Source organism: Athene noctua, chromosome 1 (genome assembly GCF_965140245.1).
Source record: "Athene noctua chromosome 1, bAthNoc1.hap1.1, whole genome shotgun sequence".
NCBI classification, from domain to species: Eukaryota; Metazoa; Chordata; class Aves; order Strigiformes; family Strigidae; genus Athene; species Athene noctua.
In genome coordinates, this window is record NC_134037.1 from 84,366,761 (window position 1) to 84,390,037 (window position 23,277).

At 39.9% G+C, this 23,277-nt stretch overlaps 1 protein-coding gene across 1 annotated transcript in view; it reads right to left on the bottom strand.

Moving 5' to 3' along the window:
- The window catches only part of PCNX2 (pecanex 2), a 167,704-nt gene that overhangs the window by 81,994 nt on the left and 62,433 nt on the right, over window positions 1-23,277 (bottom strand). The window contains exons 16-20 of the mRNA XM_074896744.1: window positions 17,111-17,220; window positions 14,843-14,939; window positions 8,137-8,229; window positions 7,474-7,624; window positions 2,300-2,441 (exon numbers count right to left, since the gene is read on the bottom strand). Coding sequence (XP_074752845.1) covers window positions 2,300-2,441; window positions 7,474-7,624; window positions 8,137-8,229; window positions 14,843-14,939; window positions 17,111-17,220 — 593 coding nt within the window. The remainder of the gene's footprint in view (window positions 1-2,299; window positions 2,442-7,473; window positions 7,625-8,136; window positions 8,230-14,842; window positions 14,940-17,110; window positions 17,221-23,277) is intronic.

Here is a 23,277-nt window from a genome sequence, read left to right on the forward strand (position 1 = left end):
AAGAAAGACTCTTTCCTCATTGGATCTGTTAACACGTAGAAAATTTCACAAAAAAATGACATTTTATAAAATAATGCTCTCAGGGGTAACAAATTAATTTGCTCATTATCCCTGTTTTCTTTAAAGATATTGCCACACAAGATGCTTTTCCTAGGGCCTTAACTCCCAGCAGAGAGAAAGAGAAGGGGGTCTTATTTCTGAAGCCTCTGTGGCAGGTAACACAGACAGGCTTTGCAGCTTGTCAGCGTGGGTCCCATTAATAACCAGCACATCAGGATCTGGAAAGCTCAAGCAAACTCCTGTGAAGGAGCTGTTCTGTCTCCTCAAGAAGCAAACCACTTCAGTCCTTTAAATCACAAAGCAAGATGAAGCTTCTTTAAAAAAACCACATTCATATTAAGAAAAACTCCAAAATAAATCATGCAAAACATACCACCTCAGACACTTTCAGACACAGAGTGGGGAGAGTGCCACCTTCCCTTCTCTAAGCTATGATGCGGTCTGATCTTTGGGTGGTAAATAACCAAGGAATGTTCCAACAACAGACAACAGGTATTTATGTATTAAAGCAGAGAAAGTACAACTCTCAGTAACACTGCATATGGAAGGAGTAAGGAGAATCCAGGATCCCTCACGGGCTTACAGAGTTGAAGAGAAAGAAGTAGGATCCGAGGATGAATGCTTTGTGTGTGGTATTTACATGATAGCTGCAGGGGAAGCGTATTAAAGAGGAGTGCCAGAGACGAAGGGATACTGGGAGTGTTGTGGATAGACCTCAGTTACATGAAAAAAAGAGAAAACACAGGTTTTAAACACCCAAGGTGATCACACAGACACAAGGGGGATGGTGAAGGAAAGGATTGTCATAGTATTCCCCTACAGGCCAAACAATCAGAGGCAGACAAATGTAATTACTTTCTTTAATCTCAAGATTTCTGGGGGACTGACTCACTACTTCTGAACACTTGAGGGAGGTGATACTTCAAAGTGCAATCTAGCTTGGAGGAATGACTATGTAAAAATAGCAACTTCCTAACCCTACATATTTGCTCCGTGCATGTATTCAGTCACGTCTGCTAACTAATGAGAAATGACATTATGATTACTTTCAACCTTACAGAACCAAATAGAGGGATGAGTGTGAACTCAGTTTCACCCTGGACAATACACCTAAACTCCTGAAGCACCTTGGCTTTAGCATCTCCCAAGTGCCTGGGGGGAAGAAGGTCAATGGAGAACCACACAGGCTAGCTCTGAGTGACTGGTGAGAGTCACTCTGGAAAAACAGTTGTCTGGGAGGAACATGCAGAAAATTTGACTAATGCCCTCATCCTAGTTTCAGCCCCTAAAAGCAGGGACCACCTTTTTCTTACACTTACGTATTCCCTAAAGCTTTGTTGCCCTTCAAAAGCAACATGCAATTTTTACAAAGTTCTTTAATATTTAAAGTTAAGAATCTAAATTATTATTAATACTGAGGAATTCCCCCTCCTCCAGCACTTTGCCTGCTACTGGAACCTTCCTTCCTGAACACAGGCTGTTTCTTTGTTTTTATCATCTGCATCACTGTCATTCTGATAAAAAGACTGCAGAAACTCTGCTCACTGGGAATACTGCAGTCACTAAGCCTGCTGAATATCTGCAGTAGGCAAGTCACTGACCAAAATATTTACCATAAAAGGCTGTCTGCAAGGATCATACTGTTTTCATGGATCAGCATCACCAGTTCTGCGTAGTATGAGAGATATCAGACTTTGGAAAAAACTTATATCCCTACCTTTCTCAAACTACTCTTAGTGCAGGACTACTCACCATTCTACACTGCTGAATATTTTACTCAGTCTTCCCTTAAAAGACTTGTGTGGTGAAGCTTCCGATAACTCCTTCGGGAGACCATGCCGTAGTCTTAAATCCTCAGTTAGGAAATGTTTCCTGATATCCAGCCTAGATTTCTCATTTTCATCTGATTAATTCTAGTTACCCCACTGTGTTTATGCCCATCAAACACCTGCAGCCTGGTATAGTGTGTCTTCCTTTTAATTGACATTTAGACATTCCATATATATCTATATATAGCTCTTTAATATTTTAATTTCTCTCTCACTGGAGTCATGTATTAGCATGTGCTAAGGTAGTTTTGTTTTTTTCTTTCAGCAGAGCCAATGATTATTGTATACTGAACTAAACACATGAAAGCAAACTGTGACAAGCAGACTTAAGACACAAATTTAATTTCTCAGTCTTCAGTCTAAAACCAAATATTCTACTAATCACATGCTTTGAGTTATAATCTACTTACTGTGTACCAAGCTTCTTGTATTTACTAATTGAGAAAGCATCAATGGTGAGGGCATTCAGTATTATAGCTGGATACAAAATGTATTTCTCAAAGCACTGAAGCCACACATAGAGCCTTTCAAACCACATCAAATGAGCAGCATCTGAAACAGGAATCCAGATAACAGATCATTTCATCCCATTATCAGCATTTTTTGCACTGCAATACCATAGAAGTGAGTTAGCTCACATTAATAAATATAATCAACCAACTAATTTATGAAACAATGAAATTCATAATTCTTTTGCAATACAGAAATAATTTTATTCTCTGAATTTAGAAAATATCTGTTTTGCTGCTTGTAATACACTCATGAGAAACACTCAGAAATGAAAAGAGAGAGTACATGCTAAATTATAGTTTCCACACAACCCAATTACTAGTCACTACATTAAATAGCATTTTTAGTGAAGTAATGACTATGGACAGGCCCTCTCTAGCTCTGGCACTGACCTGGTGGTTCACTAGGGAACATCATTTGAACTCTGTGCCTCTCCTTGCCTACCTTATAGTGGCAAAACACTGTCCATTAGACTGCAAAGCATCATTGACCTCCCTGATAAATGAAATATCCTCTGAGACCTAAAGACTGAAGAATTAACAGGAGCTAGAAACCATCATAGATGTTTCTCAAAAGGCCACTGTAAAAAGTATCTGCCAGAATCATATCATTCACCAGTAAAGTAAAAACCACCTTTTTTTTGCAGTAGACTCTTCTAGCAACATCGCTTTATATGAGTATTAAAAAAGAACTGAATGCTCTGTGAAATTCAACTGCTATGAGAACTTAGGTGAACTGGGTGCAGAAACACTTGCGTATGGACAAAATGTCTTTATTCATAACTGAGCTCAGCTAGACAAGGTTATTAGAAAAACAGTGAATGCAAAAAGGCAGAATGTGGTATTGACTCAGGAATAACAATGCCAGCTACTGAATCTCCAATACTTTTTCCTGCAGAAATGAAAATAATTATATGTATGCACATCTCACCCTCCCACACACACCTTTTCAATGACAGGCAAAGACGACATGTTGAATCAACAGATTTATATGTTCTACAGGCACAGCTGTATATTTTATAGGCTCAAAGAGAAAGATCTAAAAGCAACCTTTCCAAATTAGCTTTAAGTCATGCTTTGCCAGTTCTCTTAAGCTAAGGCAATGATCTTGTAAAAATCTGCCTTCAAAACATACAATCAACTTCCATTTCTTGTTGTAACATAAAAATATGTCCTTCTCTTATTACTTAAAGGTCAACTCCTAGAAGTTCATACATGCAGCAAAATGTCCATTTTGGAACCTAGCTGTTGTTTTCTGTTTCTTTTTCCTCCTCCTACAAATTGCTCTCAGAGCTTCACTCAAGAACTTCATCCAGCTGCCCAAAGCTTAGGTCTGTGTAAGAAGTCAAGCTTGAATAAAGAGATGTGCATATCAAATAGACCAAAAAGAAGGTAGCTGCAGGAGCAAAGAAATGTGTGAAGACAGTGCAGACAGAAAAAAGAGCCCACATTCAGAGGGGGCCAAGGGAAAGATGTGGATGATTTGAAAATGGCTTACATGAATCTGTGAGGTATAAAAGCAGTGGTGGTGAAGAAGTAGTAGTCTCTAGTGTTTCAGGGTTTCTTTTTAACTCAGTCCTGCACTACTTTCTACACCTCTGTTATACCATAAGTTCATACATCTTGACCTCAGACTTTCTTCCTACAGTCAGGCAAAACAATGACAAATAATAAATGAGTTGTCATATGGGCATCATGAGAACTGGTCTGGTGCTGTTCTGTGGAAGGCCTGAATAGCTCATTCAAAGTCTATGACATAAAGCCAGGAATAAACTTGTGGAACTGTCATTACCAGCTGCTTGTCTAATCGCAAGCAGTCATTCATTTCCCCATAGCACTACACTCGTCAAAAATTAGGAAGCTGAAAATGAAATTCTATGCAGTAAAAGCTTCTCACAGACATCTTGTTTTGTGTACTTGGCCCTTCATTGTCCACACCTGACAACTACAGCATATTTCTCTTTCTATACAACCAGGGAACCTTTAAGTTTGGCTGCTACTTTTTCTTACTGGGTAAAAGAAAGAAGACAGCCTGTCAGACATATCTATCAAAGGGATTACACAACCTCAGCCTGTCTCATCTCAGAACATGATAAAAAGCCTCTGCAGTAGCCTAAGGGACTGAAATATATATTTGGGTTTTTTTATTCTTCTTTTTCAACACACAATACCAGATACATTGCAATAATACTTAAAACCCAAAGTGTGGAAATGGACCACATATAAAATGAGGACTGCAAAAGAAGGAAAAGCCTGTTGCCTGCAGCAGGTAGCAGGGAAAATGCAGCTGATCTCAAAGCAAAAGGAAACCCATCTGTGGAGATCAGTCTGGCAGATCTCCACCCTCAACCTTTTCAAAAGCTGAGTCATTGCATTTGCAAAAACAATGTTTTGTGACAAACGAAGACAGATTTAATCAGAACAAAGGAAAAAAATCCTACAGTAGTCCTTCAAGATTAAGTGATGTAACAAACAATAAAACTTGGGTATTCATCAGAATTACTGATTATCAGGGAGAGAAAGCCCGGAACAATGTTTTCAGTTGGACACGATCCTTAATAAGATTTACATTTCTACTATACTTTCCTGGTGCATTGCAGGAAAACTTAAAAGGCAACCTTCAGTCAAGTCTCTTGGGTACTTTTTTCATACTTTTTATGCTTTTTTCATGCTTAGAAAATAATAATTTTGAAAGACATGATTTAAAAATAAAAGATTTAAATCCTTAGTGCATGATTTTGCAGAGAGTGATCTCAACTCTTTTGTTGTCTAGTTGAAGAACAGACTAAAGTCTTTCAGCAGACTGTGTTCTGACAATACTGTCTTCAAACACTTCAGGTACATATATTGAGAACGATTAAGGTAAAGGATCCATCAAGAAATGACAAGCACACTTCTGGCTGGTAGCAAAGGCAAGATGAGAGCTGGGGCTGGGGAGGAGGGGAAATCGTGCTTCTCAAAGTACACTGGCTGCTTGCAGAAATAACTGTATCAGAACAGAAAATCAGAACTTACATACTAAAACATTTACCAACACTTGCATGTATGAACACACTACCCACTGAAGCCAGCAGACATAAGCAGGAACAAATCTTCAAGAAAACGTCACAGTTCCTTTCAATATTAATGTTTCTCTAAAAGTGTTATGATGGAAATTAGAACTCTTAAGTTGCACTACCCTTGCTCTTCAAATAGATGGTTGCGGCCAGAGAGTTGTGGTCAATGGCCCGATGTCCAAGTAGAGAGCAGTGAAGTACCATTACTCAGTGGCTGGTATTGGGACTGGCACTGTTTAACATCTTTACTGGAGACACGGACAGTGAGATGGAGTGCACCCTCAGCAAGTTTGCCAACGACACCAAACTGTGTGGTGTGGTCGACACGCTGGAGGATTAGGGATCCATCCAGAGGGACCTGGACAGGCTTGAGAGGTGGGCCTGTGCAAACCTCATGAAGTTCAACAAGGCCAAGTGCAAGGTCCTGCACATGGGTTGGGGCAATCCCAAGCACAAACACAGGCTGGGCAATGAGTGGATTGAGAGCAGCCCTGAGGAGGAGGACTTGGCGGTATTAGCAGACAGAAAACTGACTATGAGCCAGCAACGTTTGCAGCCCAGAAAACCAACTGTATCCTGGGCTGTATCAAGAGAAGTGTGACCAGCGGGTTGAGCAAGGTGATTCTCCCCCTCTACTCTGCTCTCATGAGACCCCACCTGCAGTGCTGTGCCCAGCTCTGGGGACCCCAACATCAGAAGGATACAGAGCTGCTTGAGTGGGTCCAGAGGAGATCATGAAGATGATCAGGGGGCTGAAGCACCTCCCTTACGAGGACAGGCTGAGAGAGTTGGGGTTGTTCAGCCTGGAGAAGAGAAGGCTCTGGGAGACCTTATAGCGGCCTTCCAGTACCTAAAGGGGGTCTACAGGAAAGGTGGGGAGGGACTCTTGATCAGGAAGTGTAGTGATAGGACAAGGGGTAATGGCTTTAAACTGAAAGAGGGCAGATTTAGATTAGATATAAGGAAGAAATTATTTACTGTGAGGGTAAAGTGAGGCACTGGAACGGGTTGCCCAGAGAAGTTGTGGCTGCCCCCTCCCTGGCAGTGTTCAGGCCAGGCTGGACGGGGCTTTGAGCAACCTGGTCTAGTGGAAGGTGTCCCTGCCCATGGCAGAGGGGTTGGAACTAGATGATCTTTAAGGTCCCTTCCAACCCAAACCATTCCATGATTCTATATATAGTTATATGTCAGAAAGTAGAAGAAATTCCACCTCAGTTTCATCAATCATTTAAGTTTTTAAATTATATAAAACACCAATGTATTAAGCATGAACTGTAACATATTAGCAACACAGCAAGAAACAGTACTGTAATGTAAAAGCAAAAGGTAGATCAGACAATGGTTTATGAAGGGCCACTTAGGGCCAGTAAGATGATTAAGGGACAAGAGCATTTGACATAGGAGGAAAGGCTGAGAGAGCTGGGATTGCTTAGCCCCAAGAAGAAAAGGCTCAGGGGGCATATTATTAATGCCCTACAGGGAGTATTTTGGGAGTATAAATACCTGATAGGGAGGGTAAAGTTGATAGAGCCCAGTGACTGGACAAAAGGAAATGGGGACAAACCGAAATTCCCTATCAACATAAGAAAAAAAACAAACCCCACCACCAAAACAACCTTTCTTCTTTAAGGATGACTGAATGATAGAACAGGTTGTCCAGAGAGTTTGTAGAGTCTCCATGCCTGAAGATATTCAAAACTGGACGTAGCCCTGAGCAACCTGCTCTAGCTGACCCTGCTCTGAGCAGAGGAGTTGTACTAGACAATCTCCAGAGGTGCCTACCCAGCTTCAGCCCTTCTGTGCAGCGGTCTCAGGAGACGACTTCTACAGGTTCACAGATTTGCTGGTGATCAAGGGGAAAAAAAAAAGGAAATGATGGGCTATGCATGCTATTCAAAAGAGGGAAGTGTAAAGCATAATTTGTTCTCTCTGCTCTGTTCTTTCTCGATTATTTTTTTTAAAACCAAAACAAGCTGCAAGTCATTGCATCCATTGTTTAGAAAAGATTTTATTACAAACCTCTCACTTCCCGTTGATGGTGCTCTTTGCTTTTAAGTATGGGATGGGATATCCACAGCCAGGGGTGATGCTTGCGAAGCTGAGGAAGTACGTAATGTGTTACAAATCCCACAGTCCATGCTAAAGCAAACAGGACAATGCTGAGAAATGGCTGGGCCAAAAGACAAAAAGCGAAACACAGTTATAATTTGCAAACAACATTTTTGCATAAAACCACTTTTTAAACATATTTAAACAGTTCCTTTAAATGTATTTTTGTGCAATTAATTTTTACTCCTATGTTCAAACTCTGGCTGCATAGGTGGATATGGATCTGGAAATATGTATTCTGCACACATAATTAACCAATTTTTTCCTAATTGGAGGAAAAAAGGCATGTGATCAGGCTTATTCATTCTGTCCCTCAGGTTCTGTATCAAAAAAGCTGTGGATATGCAGTAGTTTAAGGAAAGAGACATCAAATATGTAACACTGAAATTAATACAAATATCCATAAATAAATTGCCTTGCACATTATAAAAAAAATGTTATCGTGACCAGTAAATACATTTTCACTAACTTCTATTCCCACAATCTCTATTCTTTCCAGTTAAAGAACCATGTGGTTTTTCATAAAAGAGATAATACCTTGGGGGGGGGGGCAGGGGGAGGACAGATACACACCCTTAATGATAGAAACACAGTACTGGCACTGACAGCAAATGACAGAACAGCAGCCGCTGTGCAGACAATGAGATCCGATTTCAAGATTTCTTTCTGTGAAAATAATTATTTTATATAAAATTAGCAAGCCAATATTATTTTAACGAAAGTAAACGATTCTGTTCTCAATTACTCACAGTATGCATTGTGATAGGGCTAATCAACACTCCCTGATACAAAAGTATTTTCTTCAGTCTGCTTTGGGAAATTATTTCTTTGCACTCTAGCTTCGTCAAAGTAATCACATTTAAATTCATCATGCCTAATTTTAAACTGTATTTTTAAATAACGTGGTTTTAAGATTGAAGAAATTAAAGCAATACTTTTTCATACCGAGTCTGATTCTGTTTAAGAAATATAACTCTTATACATTATGACTTTTTATTTTTGGGAAATCAAAATTCTCATTCCATTTCCTATTTGCAAGCATTAATATTTCCTCAGATTCACTTTCTCTTGCATTACTGAAATGACTCGTGCTTTTCTGTAATGTCTTCAGAGACACAGAGTTAATATATTCATTATGTTCTAAAGTGACGTCTCATTCTCTGATTTTCTGTATCTGAAGCCAAATTTCAGCAAGATTTCATGGGTTTCAGACAAGACCTTTTTCTAGTGTCACTGAATGATAATGAAGGGATACGTCTGCCTTTACACAGAGATCTATAACTAGGGTAGGAGTAATTTTGTTTCTAAAGATTGGAAAATATCACTGTCTTTGCAGCCCATTTTTCTTGTGATTAAAATGTCATTTCTCAGTAAACAAATAAACAAGAGAGCTTGCGATCTGTGCAATCTTCTGAATTGTACTTTGGAGGTCACCAAAATGTCTTTGTGAGTAAATGAAAATCTTGTCTTAGATTTATGAGGGGAGCACTTAAGTTCGGCACTCAATACAATTGCTAAGTTATCAAATGAGTAACTTTTTGTTGGTCTTGGTTTAGAAACTGACATGCTTTAATTCAAAAACATCTAGAAAAAAATGTGAAATGCAACACTTTTGTTAGAATTAGAAGCTCATTTGATTTCCTGGTGCTGCAATCTAGGTAGTCTTCATGTATGTCACCAGAGAAAAAAAAGAAGAAAATGAAAATAATGATGGGATAGCAAACCTATGAATATGGAGATAAAAAAGAAAGCAAGTAGAACAAGTGAACAACAGAAGGGTGCGAATTACAGGGGAAGCTGGTAGCAACCACTATATTTAGGCTGCCTATCACTCCCTGTTATGAAAGATGCTTCTTAGTAAAAGGTCACAAGCATCAGCACTTTCACTTACTGCAGCAGGTCTTTGAAATTCAGCAGGACTAAAAAGCCTTCAGGCTCAAGAAGTACTTCTGCTTTGTCCCAGGAAACTCTAATCAGGTTTACCTGAATTCTCAAGCCTTCACCACTGTCCTTCCCTTTCTCAGGCTGCTCAAGAGCACACACCTCCAAAAGAACCATGCTTCCACCCCTCAGAAAGCTGCGGCCTCTCCAGAGAGCCCTGTACTCCACAAGGACTATAGGTGGGAAGGTGTCAGAACAGAGTTACGTCTTCCTCACTCTTCCCAACCATCTTTTCAAAACATAGCCCTGCTGGCCTTGCTCCTTGGACATCATATACAACAGGAGAACCACAATATGAGGGATGTCAGAGGAACGGCTTTCTCTTCCCTGAACAAACCTTTGATCCCTGTCTGTTCCCACAGGTCTTCTAAAGTTGGCTCAGACCTTCTCTCATTAGCAAGTTGTGGATCCATCTCTAACTCAAGTGGGTTTAGTATGTGAAGCAGTACTGAAAAACTGTGATCAAAACCCTGATAAAGATGGAGTTATTACCAATGCATGTAATGAAAATATTTTTCTTAACCTTTCCAAATTTTTTAAAGACATTGCATACAAAGTCTATGTAAAGCAGAATTCAGCACCTGAAAAAGTTAAACAATGCCAGATTTACATGGAATTATTTCAGCCCTTTTGTGAACATGTATTATGAAAAGTCTTGATCAAGTATCATTCTCTGCACAGCTGAATCCAACTACTCAATAATCTAAAACAAGCTTATAAGAACAACAAACACACTTCAATAATATTTTCAAGTTCTTCTGTACAACCAGAAAGGATTACTGTTAAAATGACTTATTTCTTTAACAATCAGGTGATTGAAGAAGATGCCATTTTAAGAACTACATCAAATATTAAGAATTTAAATGTAAAAATCAGCAGAAGTGATAATAAAGAACATTTTGGGGTGAGGTGGCATCCTAACTTTCCATTCTATGCCAGATCATAAAGAAACTTTTTAAAAGATTACATTCAAAAGAGTGTATTATTACACAGATTATATTACACAGGATTGGTATTTCCCACTTTTTCCCACCTTTGAGTTTGCAAGTGTTCTTTTTAGGGTGCTCTCACTGCTTTTGACACATTAACAATCCCGTGCAGGAAAAGGCCTAAGTTTTTAAAGCTATTATTATTATTCAGGTATTTAAACCCAAATTTGACAACTGCATTCCAACTCTGGTAAGATCTAAAGTGTTTAAAGTGTGATATATGCCCAGACTTGCCCTTTAGCCCTTGCACAGAACTGCTTCAAAATGTAAATATACTGCTCAGCTCCTGACTTGCACAGCAGTTCCCACAGGAGTTCCTTCTTGATGTGGCAGACACATTCAAACTTCTCACAAAATTTAGGTTTTTTTCCTTCTGAAAGAAAGCTGAGCAGTAATCACTTTTGTTTTATGTCGTGGCATAGAGTGGTCAGGGCCCCCCAAGAAATGGCTGACCCTGGGCAGTTATCTCCCTGGCTGAGGGCAATTCAGAGCTGCCTTCCAGGAAAGAACCTTGGACAACCACAGGCTGCTGTGGGTGAATCTGCAGCTTTCACCCTTCCTGCTGAAGGTAGCTCCTGAATGTTGGATGCAACTCTGTTTCCCACCCTGCATTTAAATCCAGCTGTCTGAAGCGGGATTCTTGCTTCCATTCTCAAGGCCGGGCACTTATGAATTGAATGCTGAATAGCCCTATGGTGTGATGCTTGAGTCCTTCACTGCAATTAGTCCAACATGGAAAAGTTAAGCTCTGATCACAATTAAAATCTCTGCAGTGAGAGATAATCACTGTTATAGTTTGGTCTGAAAGCAGGTGTTCTTTTTTCTTCATTTTACACTCAAGGCAAAAAAGAAACCCCAAACCAACATCACTACATTTGATGCCTCATAGATTTTACAAGCAGAATATACTATAGTGGTGCATTTTTATAATTATTGTTTTCAATTATGCTTTTGGAGCTTTGTACAAATCCTTTTACTAGCTATCTAAATGTTTGTATTAAAGGCCAGGAAGGAAGCTGAGTTTGAATGTAACACATTAGCACCCTCAGACCACTGGTTAATCTAGTAATCAGCCATGTGGATGCCTATAGAAATTAATTATAATGGTAGGAAGCTCCATTCTCAAAGTTGAATGGTCAATTATCCATCACAGCTGCTTTATAATTCAGGCTTCCAAAACTGGCAATTCTTACACAGCTATTCAAGCAAAGGAAAATAGTAAAGGTCATGTAATTAAACATTAGAGATGCTGTATTTATTATTCCTAACATCAATGCAAAGCCACTACAGAATACAACACATTAATTTTCAATATTAACCTTGTTTGCTTTCAGCTGCTTGAAGAGGTGATTTGGTTCTGTACGCCTTAGGATTTCTGATTAAAACAGTTCTCATTTAAATGGCATGTTATGTAGACTGTACGTCTGTATATAGACCGGGGCAAGAATGGTTGTCGTGTTGCATCCTGCCATCTCTTGCCACTGACAGGGGTTAGGAATATTTTCCTATCAGAGGAGCACTCTAAGAGGAAAAAAAAAAAAAAGGAACTACCACCATGAAATCTCCTTCAAATACTGGCATACTATTTCATCTAGTTTCTGAACTGTTTGACCATCCCCTTGCAGAAGTTCTCGAAGCTATTTAAAACTGGCTTTTAAGAGTCAGTCAAGTCCTACATCCTAAACACGACTGCTGTAGCTGAAGCAAGTCAGCAGAGACTGTGGCTTGATTGTGCTCCTCAAACTTGAGGCACATGCATTTTCTCCTGCCTCAATTCTTTCCTACTTGCTCTATTAGCACTGCACCGTCAGATAGCAGTGGGAATCTCCTGGCAAACTGGTTAGTGCTTAATTGAGACAGAAGTACCAGATAACACAGGGGTTAGACAAAGAGCCTGCATTAATCAGAAATTGCCCTCTCTCCAAGACATCTCCCAGTGTGGAAGAATTAGCACCACTAATTGACATTGTAAGCAAACACATTTGTTTACAGTTTTTATACAGATTGAGGGAAGCCCGAACAGAAAAAAAAAAAAAAAAAAAAAGGTAAAGAACTAGCAAGCTCCAGCAACATTGAAAGAAAGCAGTCTTTGTCTAAAAGCAGCTGCAGCAGCATGGAGTATCAAATGTACAGAGTAGAAAAGTGCCAATCCCCCAAACCAGGTCCATTATGGAAAGTCAAAAGTGCCAGGAAACCCACTTGATAAAATACAAAAAGACACTGGCAAAACATGACAGGAACAAGACATGGTGAAGAGAAGAACTGAAGTCCTATGTCTGGCCAGTCCCACCGCAGTCCTCCCTGCACTTCTGCACCTTCTGTCCCGGTGGCTGAAGGGCCCAAGTGCAGTTGAACCACACGGTACCTGTGTTAGTCTAAGACATCAGATTCCTGTCTACATTACTGACACAAAAATAGGTCAAGAAATTGCAGCATAACTCCATTTTGAAAACACAGCCAGGATCTTAGATGAGAATTTGTTAATTCTTTTGGGTTTTGTTTTCAATATATTGAAACCTTGCTCAAGGTTTCTCGCTACACTGTGCAATTAAACTAGTAAAGTGGACAGCCGCAGTAACCGCTTCAGTCCCCTGGCAAGGCTCCATCTGCAGAACAGATGAGATCAGACTCTGTACTGCTCCAAAAAGAGCACTATCAGCAAAAGATACAAGTGGGATACAAATACAGGGGAACGAGAAACTTTCCATTACATCTGCCATACAGTGCCCATGTACAAGAATGGGCTGACAGTGAACTGTGGCAATAAACTACAAGGGAATACCACAGAATATAGCAAAACTTTAACATAAATACTTTATTTTTAACTCTGTTACTAGCTGGACATTCATACTGCAGTGTGACACTGTTGCAAACAGTTTAGATTGAAAGAAACTGTAGCTCAATACCAGCAACCAGAAATAGACATATCAACGTTTTACATGGTTCTTATTAGAGTTTAGCAGTTTAAAATAACATTATACATGGTAGAAAGTGACTATCTAAGCAGAAGATTAGCAAAGAAAAGTAGAAATCATTGGTAGTGTGGGATCAACTCATGAGCTGAATGTAGTCTGTGTAACACCTTAAAAAATGCCCAATGAATGATTCAAGATGTACAGGAGAGATGCATCCCTCTGAAGGGACATCTGGAGGCCAGGCCAGCTAGCAACCCTTACCACTAGGCACTACGGACTCTCAGGTCATGACTAAGGGTCAATAAAAGGCAGTTTTGTCTTTGAGACAATCTCTGAATGCTCCTTGCTTCTGCAAGCATTCAGGAGTTTATGAATAATTGCCTAGATTGCAAATGCTCGGATGCAGGAGTTAGGGAAGTAGTCAGGACAAAGGGCTGTCTGACAGCTGGGAAGCAGCACAGTTCATGACTTTAAAAAATGTCAAACACCTCTTAATACTTCTGGAAACTTGACAATCTTCCCACCTGAACTCTTTGTAAGATCAACCTCCCCTGGGTAACAGTTAGTAAGCTTTTTTTACATTAAAAGACACAAAAAGGAAGATGGGTCACTTTGGATGTTTAAGCTGAAGTGGGAAATAAGCTGACACAAACTTAGAACTATGTGCCAGACAGTAGGAAATAAACAGCCTGCCAAGCAAAGAAGAGACGATGAGATGGCAATGCTTGGCACCAGGCATGTACCTCCCTCTCTCATACTAGTCAAGTTTCACATGCTTCTGTCTCTAGGTGCCAAGTCTGGTCTGTGCTCCACCTGGCTTGGCTGAGGTGGAGGGCATACAGTCAGGAGTACTTCCTGGCACAGAAAAAAGCATTTCTGAAAACCAGGTCAACTCCTAGCCCTAGAAAAAGAATCAGTAAGTTCTGTTTTAAACACGCTAAATTCTGTGGACCAAATCCTGTCCCTCTCCAATGCAGACAGGGAGTTTGGCAGGACTGTTCACCTTTTTGAATGCTTGTTGAACAATCCAGCCTACCTTGTACACACCAGGTTGCCAGGCTGTAACCCTAAGCACAGAACCTGCATTAGCTCTCTGAGTACTAGGATGAGATGCCCAATTCCCCAAGCTCTAAGAGTGCATTTCCCATGAACTCTAATAAGGAATCAACATTGCCAAGTCCTTCAAAGGAACCCTTCAGAAAGAAAAATTTCAACATCCCTCTTCTCCCTTCCGGCCTCACTGGAAAGAAGATCTAGAAGAACTTCTCTCAGTTTCCATATGTGAATTTAAAGGAACAGGATATAGAGCCTCCCATTTTCTGTGCTTTTAGTAATTTATTTAAATTACTAAAGGAAATATTTAAAAGGCTCCTCAGTGGAGAAAATGGATGGGAGAGCTCTATGAACAGAAAGTAATGAAAGAAAAGGTCTTACCACTGACTCTCTCATCTTTTCTGGGAGTGGATCTGCTGATGAATCTTCAAGTTGTTGATGTAGACAGTGAGGGACATATTTGCATTGAATAAGGGACCTGTTAAAAAAAATCCTAGTTAGGATACTTCTGAACATGTCTAAGATAGGAATATTCCTTGGGGGGGCAGAGGAGGAAGAACAGCCTCAGAATTCCTTCCTCATGTATGCAGTAGCTATCTTATCTCTGTAGAGCTGGAGATTGACACAAACCAGCTCTACCTGAGATCAGGGAAGAACTTCCTCATAAAACGTTGAGGAGTCTCAGGAGTCCAATCAATGTGAGGAATGAGCAGAGAGGGTACTGTTGCATTCATGCCTTTTATTAATGTTTCAGCTAAGCTCAATCCAACACAGGAGCTGTTTAGACCCACATTACAAAGGCCAAAGAAGCTATTCTGTATAAATTGTATATTAATCCTCAGTTCAAGATTTATGTGCTATCTCCTCCTCCATCTTGAATTTTATGCCACAGGCCATCTCTTAAATACTGTTTCAAATCTCTTTAACTTCCTTTAATTAAAGTTCAGAGCTCTTTAAAAAAAAATTAAACCTCTTTTTAAAGGATTATACATTTTTATCATGATTGCACAATAAACATTTGATGTTGTTGTACACATATTCTTTAAGATATTTAACAACCATTTCAGCCGCTGAATATTTAAAAATGCTATGAAAACAGTAGCTAGATTAAAAAGTTAAAATGGATTTAAAGGTTTAAGATTACTTTCTTGAAATGAAAGTTTTAAGGAAAGACCAGTTTCTGTTTTATTAAAGAAGTTAATGAACCGGTATGTCCTTCCTGGGGAGTGGGAGTGAAGAATACATTTAAATTACTTCAAAACTGAAAGAGCTCAAACTTCCATGCTGATTTGTAATTTACCTGTGTAAGTCTTACTCCGAGGCTAAACAAATCTCCCTAATACAGCACACAGCTTCAACTTCCTTCCACACCCAAGTTCCATACTGTAACAGTTGATGAACTACACGCCACCTATACAAAGCTTGATCCAGGTCTAATTGATATCAGTGCCAGACACAGTAGGCTTTGGATAAAGTTAATGGCAATAGATTTAAGCAGTTCTTGTTGCTTTGACACATCAGAACCTAGTAATGTATAAATACCAGATCCCCTGAATCTTCTGGATTGTAAAGAAGCAATTTCTCAACTATTCAGTAAGATTTACTGAGATGCTTAGTTTCTACTAGTGCCCTATATCCTTTCCTTCCTCATCAGCATTCTTCTCCTTTTCCCAAGTTTCTATCCTCAAATATAATCCTGAATGGCCTCAAAAGACTTCCACTTACCCCTTCACTCTCCTGCATTACAGAATTGTGCATCCAACTACCCTGACCTACCGTATGTCTACTACAATCTCCATAGGCCAAAAAGCCTCAGCTCAACACACAACACACCTCATGAATCAAAGGAGAGAACCTATAGGTTTCCTCCCAGGTCCTCTGCACTGTTCTAGGATAAGAGCTGTTTCTGAAGCAGAATCCCAGATGGCATGGTGATACTGGTTGCACAAAACCCACAGGTATACACATAGACACCCAGCTGCTTATGGACAACCACAGCCTCCATGACAGCCATACAGTGCAGTTCACACACAGGAAAACTCACATCTGCCACTCCAAGCTATGGATCTGTGGGCCTCTCTCACATCACCTCAACGTGCAGATTGCAATGCTGAGTCTCCCAGAATCTCCCTTATTTGCAGTGTCAGCTCTTAATACACACTACATTCCTCAGCTACCTCTAGCAGACTGTGTCAGAGCAGAAAAGGAAAGAGTTAATCTCAGAGAGGCACAGCCTACTGACAGTGACCCTCAGCAAGAGCTGGAATTGAGCCACCTTCCCAGCACATCAAATGTCCTTTCTCCTTGCCACAGTGCTATCCAGTGCACATTCTGCAACTCCAGTAGCCTGAGCACCCCCTCAGCTAAAACATTATTCTCCAACATGGCAAGCACACATTTTCCCAGAGGGTGAAATCTGCTTCAGAGAATTCGGACAGTGCTGTTTAAAGAGCACCAGCCTTACTGACAATATAACTGTAGCACTTAATTTATTTACAGAACCAATACCAACCAGGCAGACATGGCAAGGAATTTCCACCTCACCACAGTACTTTTGAGAGACAATCCCTCTGGTTCTGAGACCCAGGCATCACACTGGTTGTATGCTGTACAGGAGTAATCAATAAATAACATTTGCAGGCAACTTACATCAGTACAGATGGGTCACTGCTTTGTCTGCTGAGGTGATAAGAAAGTGCAACTAGCAGACCACAGAAAGCAGAGAACAGTGCTGGAATGTGTTGTGCATCCCAGGGTTCCTGAACAGAAGGACAGAAAGTAAAGTATATGTAAGTTAGGAATGCAGAACTTGGGGAAAAATAAGTAAATAAATAACGTAGGCTAAGCCACACATACAGTGTTAAATGCACAGCATCTAAATTTGTACACCATCTACCAAGAACTGAAAATATTTTTTCATATCAAAGCCTATTATTGTGAAAAAGACTGCGATTAGAGACATGTTTTGTGATATTATGTAATTTCTCTATAATCAGCAATTATCTAGGAAACAACATGAAAGGCAGGTTTTCGTTCCTCTTTAATGAAACACTAAAGGCAAATTCTCATTAAAATGAGATGCGAGTGAAATGAACTGCACTGTATTTGTCTAAACTCTAAACTGATATGTAGTTATTTGACCTGTGGCCAGATTGCATGCATCAAATGCTAGTGTTACCTAAATCAGGCAAGAGGGTACAGTTCTGGCACCTCACTAAAATCTTTCTGCTGTTTTGTATGTTTTTGTATGTATTTGATAACAACACAGTGGAGAGGGGGAGCACTCACCCCTGTACGTGACATCCCCAAGTAGGGAAAGAAAAGACAATTTACACAGTCACCTGCTCATTCTGGGCATAACCAAAACAAACTGTCTCCAGGTGACTTAAATAAATTATCTAGAAATTATAAGAGAAGAAACATGAAGCTTAAGGAACACATATTAAGACCAACTTCACCTGTGGAGGCCTCAGATACAAATTATGGATCCTAAGACACACTTGCAAGTCCTGCCTGTAAAAGGACACAAATTTTGGCTGTGGAGGACACAGAAACTTGCGTGGATCAGATCCACAGCCATTTCATTTATTAGACTTGTTCAGTGCCTCCACACAACTTCTACCTGATTAATTGAATGTGAGGTCACAAGATCCTGAAATGGAGCACTTTCTGAGTAGGTTTTGAGAGACAATGCTTGTAGTATCTGTGAAACTTTAAGCTAGTACAAACAGGCATCTTCTGCACTGTATCTTTTGCTTGAAAAACTTCACATTTTGTACAGGATTAATACTTTCACAGAATAAAGTAGCTTTATTAGTCCTATTTTGCCCAACGATATGTGTGATTTCTTAGCAAAGTTGACTCACATCAAAAAACACTCCATTTCTTTCAGGTGCAATGAATACCTGAATTTTCTTTTAAGGGACAAACATCTAACCTACTGCAATATGATATTTCTTTGGAATTGAACCCTAAAATTCTTGTTAACCTACAGTAGCATCACAGGAGTTTTAATTCCAAGGATCACCTTCCCCTCATCATACTACTGAACATCACAAAGATAAAAAAAAGAGAAACTTCTTGTTTCATCAAACAATCCTACTCAAACAGTCATTATAAACAAGAGAGTTACACGTTACTACTGAAAGAATCCAGCAACATTTGTTTGACAAGTTAAACTTTGCCAACCAATTCTACTCTTCATTTCGTAGTTCCCAGTTTTGGGGCTACATACATTTTGGATTAGCTTTTCTCATGTTTAGTCTCAGGTCAGAAATTCATATTCTTCAACACTGAAGAAACTAACTGAAGCCAAAATGTTCTGAAAATAACTGAATCACAGCCTATCTAAATATCCATTGTATTTCCAGGACAATACAACTGCATACAGATCCACCCAGCAGCTTCTAGTGCATGACTGATGTTTTACCCTCAAACTTCTTTCAAAAGTACAATACTGCAAAGAGCCCAGCAATATATCTGGTTTTGAAATGTATCAGTAGCCAGTTTGGGAAATCATTCTACCCTCTTTCTATCGTAAAACTGCACATGGCTAATTCCCCATATTAATGTCTCAGGAACTTTTTACTTCTGTATCTTCTGTATATTATACATAGCTTCTGTGTTTGGCTGGCCTGTGCTCCAGCTCCAAAGTGTCACTGTCCCCTCAAAGCTCACCTGTCAGGGAGCCAAGAAGGCAGGCAGGACAGGCATCAATATTTGCTATGTGCCTAGAGAGCAAGATCTTCCAGAAAAATGCTGCACAATGTTGTACAAAAGGTGAGAAGGAACAAAGGTGTAATTTCTCCAAAATCAGTGTGATGTACCCAGCTCCATTTTGTCATTTGCCTCCCCTGGTAGAGCTTTAAATTAAGAAGATGATAAAACACAATATAGCTGATAATTGGGCAATGATTCTTCTCAGTGGGAAAAAAGGAATGACAGGTTTTAGTCTTGGAAGCTGGTATTATCTGTCATATTGGACAGGGAGTTTGACTTCCTACATTACCTCATTTGGTTGAAGTGACATGTAGTGCTTTCACATACAGTTTTGACTTTGATGCAGACACTCATGTAGTCATTTTTAAAACAAGTGAAATGGACTTACACGGTTAAGGATGAAAGTGATAAGTTACAACAGACCCAGTGGTTGGAGGGTGGTGTTCCATTCCAAGCACAGAAATACCTAATCCCAAAACAATCCACTAAAAAGGAAGATAAAGGTGTCTTTGAACTTACAAGCCTTTTACCACTGATAGAGGTGGGGAGGCAAATGTATTTTTAAAAAGTGGTGATGGTAGTTTTCTGTCCTACATTATTTATTCTTTTTGCTTCTTTCTTCCCTTAAAAAAAAAAAAAAAATGCACGTAGCACACATCTTCCAAAGATATGCTCAAATAAATCATAAGTCCTACTCCAGAGACAAAAAGTACTCTCAACAGAGAAGTATTTCAGAATCACAGAATTGTCTAGGTTGGAAAAGACCTTGAAGATCATCCAGTCCAACCATTAACCTAACACTGACAGTTCCCAACTGTACCATGTCCCTAAACACTATGTTGACCCTACTCACCCTAAACACCTCCAGGGATGGGGACTCCACCACCTCCCTGGGCAGCCCATTCCAATGCCTAAACCTGTTCTGTGAAGAAATGCTTCCTAATATCTAGTCTAAACCTGCCCTGCGCAACTTGAGGCCATTCCCTCTTGTCCTATCGCTTGTTACTTGGTTAAAGGCTTGGTGAGCACCCAGCCAGCTCCTTCAGCACCCTTGGGTGTACCCCATCCCGTCCCATAGACTTGTGTATGTCTATGTAATGCAGCAGGTCACTGATTATCTCCTACTGGATTGCAGGGGGGGTCATTCTCCTATTCTCTGTTTTCTGGCTGAGGCGGCTGGATTCCCTCAGTACAACTAGTCTTGTTATTAAAGACAGAGGCAAAGAAGGCATTAAGCACCTGAGCCTTTTCCTCATCACTTGTTGCCATGTTTCCTCCTGTATCTAGCAGGGGATGGAGACTCTCCCTGGTCTTTCTTTTGCTGCTCACATACTTATAGAAACATTTCTTGTTGTCCTTGATTGCTGAAGCCAGATTAATTTCCAGCTGGACTTCAGACCTCCTGATTTCTGTCCTGCATAGCCTCACAGCATCTTTGTAATCACTGTGAGTCACTAGCCCCTTCTTCCAAAAGCTGTAAACTCTCCTTTTCTCCCTGAGTTCCAGCCAAAGCTCCCTGTTCAGCCAGGGTGGTCTTCTCTGTTGCTGGCTTCTTTTACAGCACCTGGGGACAGCCTGCTCCTGAGCCATTAACACTTCCTTCTTAAAGAGTGCCCAGCCTTCCTGGACCCCTATACCCTTCAGGACCATCTCCCAAGAGATCCTGTCAAGCAGGTGCCCAAACAAGACAAAGTCACTTCTAGTAAGCAGAAATTCTTGTTACTTCCACCACCATGCCATGCACCCCCTCCCCACCCCCCCCGAATATTCCTCTCGACTCAAAAAAAATGACTGTAAATTGCTGCAGCATCAGGATCACTGAAGGTAAAGATGTTTGCATAGTGGCTGGCTTTTTAAATATGGAGACGAACTCCAGTTGTTCTTCACAAAGAACACACACCTTCTGATTTTCCACTTTCTCATGATTATTCACGGAATCATAGAAAGGTTTGGTTTGGAAGGGACCTTTAAAAGTCACCAACCCCCCTGCAATCCGATCAGTCTTTGGTCTTTCTCCTTACCTCCACTCCCCAGCTTCATCATGGATTTATGCTATTGCTCCTATCAAACAATATGTAGGACAGCTGTTGACAGTCAGCCATTCCACACATGTGATGGTAAATTGAAAGAAATACTATCATCCTATTTAGGAACATATAAAACACTTCCTGAATGAGACTGTAAAAGGGAATCCTTCCTGCTCCCAAAGGTATGAGAAAATGGTAACAACAATTTGTTCTCTACAAGGTTAACCATAAGCTCAACTATATTACCATGGATACTCATTTTCAGTGAACACTAACAACCAGGAAATGTGAATTATTCGATAGCCTTGTGTTACACTGGTTAGAGGTAAATTCTAGGCCGAGATGCCCACTAGCCTTATCTTCCGTCATTTGTGGAAAACAAAACATTACTTTTGCAGAAGATCTCCAAAAACTTGACAAGTGATAAGCTACCAGAACACAGATATCAATGCCCATTCTGAGCAACATTGTCTCTCTGCACTCCAAGCTGCTATCTGTGACCATATTTTCACTGCTGAAATTCAAAATCCATTAAGGATGGGACTGATGCATGGGGGGGGTGGGGGTGTGTGTGTGGTGTGTGTGCGCACACCACCTTACACAACAAGGTTCCAGCCTGTGACTAGGATTCCTCGGCTAGAGAGTAAGATGAGCAACAATTTCAGGCAGGGAGCATAGATACTCCTGATTCACATAACAGTGAGTTTATCCTAAACAAGAAGTTCAGATTTCTACATTCCTTTACAGTAACATACTTCTGTAAGAGTAACCCTAGGCCATATTGGATTCTGAAGGCATAATTTACTTTTTCTGTTATATCTGGACAAGTAGTTCTTATTATACACAGAAAACCAGTAGCATAACTATTGTCTAAAGTGTGAGCCTGACTATGGCTGAAAACATCGTTCACTGAAACGCATGGTATCTGACAATTCTCTTCAAAATTAACACTCCTAACAGTTCTTGCTTGAACCTCAGGGGTCTCTAAATTGGAAAGTGTATAAAATTGATGAGCCTTGTCTTCAAAACCTCCAACAGGGCTGGAAGTCTTTTATGCGTTAGAAACAAAGCTGTCTAACAATCCTATGCTTTATTTTTGGTCACTTACACATCCAGGAATTCTGTCTATACACATGGGCCCATTCAGTGCTGTTTAGAAATTTATTTGGGCAGTCTTAGCAGATTGAGGGAGATGTATGCTTGCAATTCTTTACCATTATAAAACCCTCAGACAAATATTTCAAAATGATTAGTACACAGATGAAGCCTGAGTCATTGAAAACAGGAATCAAGAAGCTTTGTTACTCTGATTAATGGGTTTAAAACTCATTAAACAACAAACCAAACTACATCAATGTGAGCTGAGAATGGTTTAAAATACACACAGGATTTTTAGTAACTACCCATTGAAGCAATAAGTTATAGAAAATACTTTCTTCAGGTATAATGTAATGAATACTATATAACTTTCATTTTAAAAAGTATGGACTTACACAGAGCTGCAGGAGGCAGCTGTGCCACATATGAACACATCCACATCAGTTTTATTTTTCTGACTCAAGTCCAAAATCTGAATTTTTCCAGTCTGATTAAGATAAACCGCAAGTTCCTTAAGCAGTTTAAAAAGAAAAAACAACAACCGACTAACCAAGCAACCAGGCTAGATGACAAATAATTAACTGGTTCTTGATAAGTTCCAAATCCAAATCAGCTGATTAGAACAGAAGGCAGAAGAGGAGGACTGATTAATTCCAGAAACTTTCAGGGATGTGCTCTTCTGCCCCAAAGCAAAGCACTGATGTGCTGGAATGTTAAAGACTGATATCAAGATGGCTCAATTCCAGACTGAATATTTGTGGGAAAAGTAGGAGGGCATACCTGATTTTTTTTTTTTTTAAATGTTAAATATTTGTGCACAGACCACAAAACAGATGGAGTGGGAGACAAAAAACAGCACATCATGTAATTCTAGTCAAGTGAAAAAGATGGCACAGAAGTTCCCGTGTCTCCAATCTGATGGATGTAGTATCTGAAAATAAAAACACCTTCTCCAGGAAAGAGAGATAACCC